The 9447-nt window shown below is 39.9% G+C and overlaps 1 protein-coding gene across 1 annotated transcript in view; it reads left to right on the top strand.

The window, feature by feature from the left end:
• The window catches only part of Guca1c (guanylate cyclase activator 1C), a 34142-nt gene that overhangs the window by 22481 nt on the left and 2214 nt on the right, over positions 1-9447 (top strand). Inside the window, exon 4 of the mRNA XM_013028507.1 lies at positions 6558-6742. Within this exon, the coding sequence (XP_012883961.1) occupies positions 6558-6742 (185 nt within the window). The remainder of the gene's footprint in view (positions 1-6557; positions 6743-9447) is intronic.

Here is a 9447-nt window from a genome sequence, read left to right as displayed (position 1 = left end):
AATGTTTGGTAAGAAATGTACGCATTATCCTGCCCATGCAATTGTAACCCCTCTGTACAGTATGTTCACAAATAAAATAAAATTAAATTAAAAAAATAAATAAAACATCAATCATGAAATGAAAAAAAAAAAAAAGAGTATCACAGTCTGAGGCTTACCCCAGGAAACAAGAGCATATGGGAAAATGTAAAAAGAACTAGAAGCCCTGAATTCAGACATCAGTGCAACTCTTCCTACCCATTTATATTTTAAGCAAAAACTATACAAACAGAAGCACACAAACACTTTGAAATAACAGTGAACAGTTGCTTCCTGGGAAATGCATAAGCAAAGATAAAAATAGATGAGCCTTGCTTTTTTTTTTTGTCTTTTATTTTTTGGTACTGGGGATCGAACCTAGGATGTTGCACTTGCTAGGCAAGCGCTTTTGCCACTGAACTACATCCCAGCCCAAGCCTTGCTTTTATGTAGGAATTTCTTAGAAGGTTTACACATCATCTCATTGAGAGTGGTGAGTCAATATGTGTATATACACACATACATCTACAGACACATATATACACATATATACACATGTACATATATATATATATATATATATATGATGTTACAATTTTTACTATGGGACAAAGATAGCCTGATACAACAGCGAAGCAAAAAGACAAGGTGAGGATGATCTTGAAGATTGATATTTACAAAAAAAAAATGTGAAAGGATTGGACCAGGATTTGACAGAGGTGAGTAATCAGAAGAGGAGTTGTTACCCAGAAGAAATGATCTATTTCTGCATGCCTAGGCATGAGTGCCTCAAATACAGTGTTGGCTCTCATGGCGGTAAAAACATCACTGTTGGTGAAAGCAGAGGTACTCGGTTAAGAGTGCCACAATTCTATGGCCTGACGGTATAAGAAAGATAAGAAGGGGCTGGGAAGGTGGCTCAGTGGTAGAGTGCTTGCCTTAAATGCATGAGGCCCTGGGTTCGATTCCTCAGTACCACAAAAGTAGAAAAAGAAGAAAGCCAGAATTGGTGCTGTGGCTCAAGCTGTAGAGCGCTAGCCTTGAGCTGAAGAGCTGAGGGACAGTGCCCAGGCCCAGAGTTCAGGCTCACGACCGGACTCCCCCCCGCCAAAAAAAGAAAGGTAAGAAACTTTTTGGTTTCTCAAAATAAAAAGGAGCTGGTGGCTCCAGACCTGGGCCTGGAGGATAGAGGTTCAAAGTCAATCTGGGCAGCTTAGTTGATGAGTGCCATCTCCAATTAATCAGCAAACAGAGCCACTAAGTGGTAAAGCACCAGCTGAACAAAGCAAGGCAAGAACGTGATCTACCTTGAGTTCAAACTCTAGTACTTGGCAAAAAATAAGGAAGAAGAAAAAGCCCCAAACACCCTAATATATCATTGTATATCATCTGGCCATCTTATAAACATCAAAGCCAAAGATAAAGACAACAACAGCACAGAAAGTTATCATAGTAAAAATATCTTTCAAGGATTTACATGATAACCCCAAATGCCATCGTAAATTGTTTGCAAAACCGAGATCAACATCTTGTCAGGTGGGACAGAAAAATTATTGACAGTAAAATGATTAATGAAAGTAAGGTATAGGCTTAATTCTAGACGAACCTCTGGTTTGTGTACTTGCATAATGCCTGTTGCTGAAAGTCAGTGTGTGCTACATAAGGAACTGGAAATAAATGAATGCCTTCATGGAATACATGATACAAAAAATAAAAGTAGCCACAAAGAACAAACCAGTAAAATATCAGATGCTACCTATAAAAGGAAAAGTACCTAGAAGAATATTTTAGAAATTAACATATATGCTTATGCAAAACACACATTGGATTGGTTAGCAGGAACTAGAACCTGAAAAAGCAAAGGGAATTATTTTTCTTTTTATGTTGCCTTTTTGTTTGGTTGTTGTTTAACATTGAGTATACAGGTTTACTAGGATGTAACCAGTTAGTTTTATATATATTTTTTAAAGGGAGGAGAGCTTGGAGAGAATCATAAACATCCCTAATATTAGAAAACGTAAGCCAAGAAGACAATGAGGAAAATCAGTATAAATGAGACAAGACATTCTTCCAAAGAAGAGCAAGCCACGGCCCATCATGCCACAGCTAGGAGTCGTTCTTGGCCTGATTCAGGAGGATCACAGGTGCTAATCACCCCATCCAGGCAGACAGCACCCCACCTAGTGCAGACAGATCGACAGAGTCTAATAGCTTGGAGAGAAGGGTGATCTGAATGACTCTCAGCAGTAACAGTGACCTTGTAAAGAGGCTGGAGAGAAAGAAAAGGAGGCCAATCCCTGAGCAGATATTTTAAGTAAAAGAAAACAGGAACAGAATACAAAGATATTTCTTTGAATTACCACCAAGGAAGGCCAGGGTTTTGATTCAGGTCACATTGAATCAAACTGGGACACTGAAAAGTAGGCAGAAGTAGGAGCAACCCAGTTGCCCATGGAGAGGAAACTTCTGGAAGTTATACCTGCTACAAAATGCTGAAACAAGCCTCCAGTGCCACCTGGCTAATAAACACAAAACCTGGAGTCTCATTTGACATCAGCCCCAGCACGCTCTGGTGACAATGGGGATGTCCTTGTCCCCTGATTTTTCCTGGCCCATCCTTGCTTCTCAGCCCCTTGCACAATTTTACAGGAAATGAAGACAAAAAGGAATATGAACAGAAAACAGTCAGTATTTCTTACACTGCTGATTAATTTCTTTTCAAACTAGACTAACATCTTTAGAGCAAAAATGACTAAAGCAAGTATAAGCAATAAAATTTGGCCTTTACTTATTTTATTTTTTATACATTGTTCTTTGGAATGGAGGGTGTTTGGTTTTGCTATAAAAGATTACTTAAGATGTCAGTGAGAAAAAATGGGACTGGAGATGTGGTAAGGTGTCATACAAGCAAGCAAACAAAGAAAGCTTGAAGTTCTAAGTTCAATCCTCAGTACCAGAGGCTCAATAGCTATGCACATACAATCATATAAAATGGTGTTTATCAAAATGAAATCAAAGAAAAGGAAACAAGAGGTGTTTTGTTTTTTTGCTTCTTTTCTCCTTTGTTGCTGATTTTGATTTCTGTACCTTTTATCTTGTACATAAGTTCATCTGAGGGAGGGTAAGGGAGAGCACAGAAATGGTGGGACTAAGAGTGAACCAATGCAGCAGACACTAGTGTCTGCTAGACAACACTATGTTGAAAATACACACTTTGGGCAGGAGGGAAAATCCAGGAGAAAACTGTTCAAGAAGAAATGTACTCATTACCTGTCTCATGGAACTGTATCATCTTTACAATAAAAATAAATAAACACATAAATATGTATTTGCACAAAGGAAAACAGTTGCTGGGCATTGGCAGCTCAGGCCTCTAATCCTAGCTACTCAGGAGGCTGAGACATGGAGGATCACAATTCAAAGCCAGCCCAGGCAGAAAAGTCTAGGAGACTATCTGTAATTAGCCAGCAAAAAACTGGGCTGGAGGCACAGCTCAACTAGTAGAGTGCTAGCCATGAGCAAGTAAGTCAAGCAAAAGCATAAAACCCTGGGTGCAAGTCCAGTTATTAGAAAAAAAATTTAAAATTGATGTGAAGAAATGCATGACCTAGGAATATTATCATTTTGTAAAATATGTAAAGGATCATTATTTTGTAAAACCAGAGCTAACCTAAATATCCATGAATAGCTGTCCTATTACCAATTAAGCTGCTAGAACTGATTATAAATTATGGAGTAACACCTGTAATATTGTCCACCAGCACAAGAAACAATCCCAAACAGTAGATGTGAGTTATACATATATATGTGTGCACATTTCAACATATAAATGTACAATTTGACAATTTGAATTATGCCCTTCAAAAGCATGTTATTAAATATAAAACAAGTACAGGGGGAGATGGGAGAGCAAGGATGGTAGGGGAAACAAAGGAGGAGGCAACAATCTTTGATAAAAAAATGTACTCATTTCCTTGCTCATGTAATTGTAACTCCTCTGCACGGTATTTTCACAATACAAAACATAAATATAAAACAATAATAAACTCAGTAACCAACTGAATCTTTCTGAATCCTGTGATCTCCAGTTCACACGTCTCTTGCAGGCTTTGTGTGTTTGCTGGATGTACTTGCTTTTTGTTTTTGTTTTGGTGCCAATCCTGGGCCTTGAATACAGGGCCTGGGCACTATCCCTGAGCTTTGTCACTCAAAGCTAGCACTTTGTCACTTGAATCACAGCTCTACTTCCAGCTCTTTCTCTCTCTCTCTCTCTTTTTTTTGTGGTTAATTGGAGATAGGAGTCTCATGGCATTTCCTGCCTGGACTGGCCTCTAATCACAACCCTTAGAATTACAGGCTTGAACCACTGGAGTGCCACTGGGTACACTTTTTAGTGGCGATCTGGGACTACACAGATCCTTCCTAGGAACCCTGTTTTGCAAGCCATCTCTTTAATTTGTTTGGATATAAATCCATAGTCAAAGAAGATCGGAAGCAATGTTAGAGAAACATGGATGAAGAGAGACAATGCATCCCAACCCTGCAGTTAATTGTGCCTATTCCCACGTGGCAGGGGCATGTCTGAAGAATGGATGGTGCATACTACAGGGAAAGGGGGTGAGGAGTACTTCAAAAGAAGGAATTTAGCTATTGTCAACCTTACAAGTCACTGAAGGTAGAGTTGACAATTTGGAAAAGATGTTTTATGACAAGTGATTAGGTAAATGAACGAAGTTAACATGTAAGGGTCATTGGTATTTTGAGGCAAATGACAAAGCAATGAAGAATTCTATCTTTTTTTCCCACTCCACATTGGTAGACTGTGTTGTTTTTCAGCTGAGATGGTACCACCATGTTACCTTCAGCTATAGCTTCTCCTATGGCCAGCAGAAATGATAAACTCTCATGGTGGAAGTCTCTCCCTCCACTACTGCTCCCCTTTTAGCATGCTGAGCTCCTAGAAGTTTGAAAAGTCTCTTGGATTGGACATTTTCAGCTGTGGTTGGAAATATGAAAGGCAGTTCTGCTTAATTGTTTGAGCCACATCCTGTACTGTACATGTGACCCTCCCCAACACCTTCCTCTGTTTGCTTGCTGTCCTCTCCACTTTACTTTGGTTAATTTTATGGTTGTATGCTTCCTTATGCAAAGGGGATATTTATTCGTCGCTGTGTAAGCTGAACTTTGCCCAAGCCTTTTTCTTGTCATATACAGAGGTATGGTGTTAATACCTGGGTTTAGTAGCCACTGGCTTTTTGCTTCTGGCTGCTAAATGGACTTGTCTGTGGAAGATTTTCCACTTAGTTACAAACTCAATTACATGTGATCACTTTGAGATCCAGAGCTACCTCTGTATCCTTCAACTACAAAACATTCATAATTTGGATTCAGATGATTTAAGACAACAGAGAATCCCTTTTATCCCCATCCCCCCAAAAGCAAAACTATCTTGTACAATGAGGATAATAGGATTAAAATGGCAGCTGGTACACATGGGTACAAGTCCCACAATTTTAGCCATGGGCTGGTCAGCACAAGACTAAGCCTTAACTTAAAGTGGTAAAATTGAGTGTCAAAAGCAGGAAAAAAGAAGAGGCCTGTGGTCAGTAAAAAGAGAAGTGATCAGTAATGACATGTGGGATGAACACATGCTGCAGCTCACTTACAGATTTGAACAGCTTCAGGGATTATTTTCTCAGAGAGAAAAATATTGAAAACAGCCATGTGGTCATCCTCTCCTGACTTTATGCCTGCTCCTATGACATGGTCATAGCTTCAGGACTTCAGGAAGTTCAGTCAGATAACCAATATTGTATAGAGATGTAGATGTGTATGTGCTCCCTTTCAACAGGTGTCTTACCTGATGTTCTTAAAAATAACATTATCTTTATTTCCATTGGTAGTCCCATCAGTGAATTTTTTTTCCCCGTGGGGGCTTGAACTCTGGGTCTGGGCACTGTCCCTGAGCTCTTCAGCTAAAGGAGAGCTCTCTAACACTTGAGCCACAGTGCCACTTCTGGTTTTCTGGTGGTTAATTGAAGATAAGAGTCTCACGGACTTTCCTGCTAGGCTGGCTTTGAACCATGATTCTCAGATCTCAACCTCCTGGGTAGCTAGGATTACAGGTATGAGCCACTGCCACACAGCTGTGAATTATTTTTTTTTATATGAAGATTTCCCACAGGTCTTCCATCCTGATAGAGGTATAAGAACACAAAAAGATGGGGCTGGGAAGTTGGCTCAGTAGTAGAGTGCTTGCCTTGCATGCATGAGTCCCTGGGTTCGATTCCTCAGCACCACATAAGCAGGGGAAAAAAAGCCGGAAGTAGCACTGTGGCTCAAGTGGTAGAGTGCTAGCCTTGAGCCGAAGAGCTGAGGGACAGCACCCAGGCCCAGAGTTCAGACCCCCCCCCAAAAAAAGAATACAAAAAGAAAAACATCAATATAATAAATACCAGTAAATGTATGCTATGTGTCACAGCACTATGGAGCTCTAGTTACTTGAGCCTTTTGTTACTTGCTCTTTTATTATTTTACAGGAGAGTTGACTTTAGAAGAATTTATCAATGGCATGGAGAAAGATCAGGATATCCTAGAAATTGTTTCCAAGAGCTTTGACCTTTCCAATGTGCTGAAAGTCATCTGTAATGGGAAGCAACCAGACACAGAAGAGCCCTCTAACCACCAGAACAAGGCTGGTTTGGAAGGTGAACATGTAGTCACTGTGAGAATCTCGTTCCAGGCTTGTAGTGAACCCAAAACCTTTAGTAGAGTAGAATCGAAATCTTCCTCACATACGTGCTGTTGTTGGCATTAGTCTTTACTATAACTGGTATAGTCTTATTAATATAGATTTTATTTGAATCCAATAGAAACTTTTAAAGTTCATACACAGATACATTATTGCTTTTATGTGGGCATTAATGTTCTTCCCAAATATTAATATATGATGATTAAGCTGAAGGACTGAACCTGGTATGGTTGGCACATGCCTATAATCATAGCTACTTGGGAGGTCCAATTTAGCAAGAGCCTATCTCTAAACCAAAAAACAACCAAAAGGGCTGAGAGTCTGTATCAAGTGGCAGGGTGTAGCATGTGTGAAGCCTTGGGTTCATACACCACATAGCCTGGAGTTCAATCCTCAGGATTGTAAAATAAATATATGAATGAAAGAATGAAGAACTGTCTCCATATCTATCTGTTCAAAATAGAGCTCATGTGTATGCTACCTTGTATACTTAAATTAAGCTGAATCTTTAAAGAGCACTGGCTTATTGTGAAGTGTCTCCACAGTTTAGCATTCTTAGATTAAACATTCATTTGGCAAATGTGTTCTCTGCCTCTTGGCTCTTGTTGTATCTATATATTATAAATGACTGAATTCTGATCCATTGGGGAATTTTGTTTCCTCTGCCCTGATTTCTCATTCCTTTACCTTGAATGATGTCTTGAATTAGTAATAATGTTTTGCTCAGAGTTAAAAACTGTAAGCTGTATAGGCAAAGAAGAATGCTCAGCCTGGGCAGTGTGAATGTTTCCATATGATGTGTTATAAATCTGGGTCCAGTTGTGCATGAAAATGTGATGTATCAGCTGTAATTATTATGCCAGTTGGAGGTTTGATCAGAAGAGCAGACAGCCTGGCTATGCAACAACAAGCACTTGACATTTTAAACGGTCCTGACATTATAGCTTTGGCATTTCATTTTTTATATCCTTTCCAAAAAATGAAATGATGAATGAGATTTCTTGATGGGTTAGAACTTTTTAAGTTTTGGGTTCTCTATCACAGACCCATTAGTATGTCTGTCATTGAACAGCTTTCTTATGGAAACACAGTGGTTGCCAACACCAGATGTGAACCATCTTCATATCAAAAGTGTCATAATTATGCTTTCGTATTTAAATATGGGTTAAAACATACAACTGGAAAATTACCAAGACAGAGTTGAATGGTCTTTGTCTCTTAACATTTATCAATGAGGATAAAAGTACTGACAGAGATATAGATGAAGGACAAATACAGAACTAAGGTATAAATGGAGGTAGAGAAGAAATTATAGGTGAAGATACACATGGAAGGAGAAATATCCTAGAATTTCTTTCCAAAATATTTTGAGAAGATTCACAAGGACGTATACAATGTTTAATAAAATATGTTGAAATGAAATGGACATAAAGGAAATAAAGCAAGGCAAATCATGACAGCCATGGGTTCCCACATCAGGCTACCCATTGAATTGTGAGCTTCCTAGCAGTAGAATTGAAAAGAGAAATACCATTATGAGAACCAGAACATCATCAAGGGAACCAAATGTTAATGTGCTGTCAGATGACAGAATGTCTTACACTGTATCGTGCTCCACATATTTTAAAGGGTTGCAAATATAAGATATTTGAATAATGCTAAAGAAAATTCATTTTCTTTGTGGTTTAATCTTTCTCAAGGTGTAGAAACCTCTTTAGGAAAGAGGCAGCAGTTTCAAGGCAGTAGCTACCCTTGCCCATATTTATTCACCCCATCCTGGCTTTTGCCTACAACATCACCAGCCAGCTCTCCTCTCCCTGGCCTGGCTATTATCACTGTTGGGGATATTATCCCTGGCTCTCCTCATCTCAAGACACTGCCTTTGTGATCACCATCCTCTCCTTCACTCACCTCTGCCCCATGACTCACTCAGAGGGAGAGCTGGGTCCCAGTTGGAATTGTAATGTGCTGGGTGACCATGGAAAAGCCATTGAACTTCTTTGACACTCGGTACCAGAAGAAAAGTGAGACCATCAGCTTCAGCAGCACTGGGCTGTTAGGATTAAACGTGCCCACTTGGTGCAATTCCAGAGGCATGTACGAGAAGGGGGCAGGGTCCCCAATATGTTAGAAGAGGTCCTTAAGTTAGTCAGGCCCCAGTATCTAACAGGATACAATCCAAGAGGTAGGAATCACATGAGTTATTATAACACGGGGAATTTAATACAGGGAATTGGTTAAAAAGACAGGCAGGGACTTAAAAGACAGATGCGGAAGTAACACAGCACTGGGAAAGGCAGGAAGCATCTGCATACCATGACTGAGGAATCATGGGGAAGAGATTGGGATTGCTAGATCACAAATGTTTGAAAGAGGAGCTAGGACTCAGTTTTCTGTGGGAGGGAGACAGAGTGCCTTAGAGAAACAAAGAGAAATACTGGAATCAACTCTCCCTGCCTGGCTGGGGCTGCTGCTGAGGGCAGCAAGCCCCACCGCTTCCTCCTGAGCAGATTCCCTCCAGCTGTGCAGCAAGGAAACAGCTGACAGAGGAAAAAGGCCAGCCACAAGAGAGCCAGGGCAGGTGATATCTCAATGTTGTTTTGATTTGCATTTCTTTTATGGCTAGGGAGGTTGAGCATTTCTTCATGTGTCTATTGGCCATCCTTCTTTCTTCTTCA

Source organism: Dipodomys ordii, unplaced genomic scaffold (genome assembly GCF_000151885.1).
Source record: "Dipodomys ordii isolate 6190 unplaced genomic scaffold, Dord_2.0 Scaffold111, whole genome shotgun sequence".
Lineage (NCBI taxonomy): Eukaryota > Metazoa > Chordata > Mammalia > Rodentia > Heteromyidae > Dipodomys > Dipodomys ordii.
This window is presented reverse-complemented; position numbering and strand designations above follow the sequence as displayed.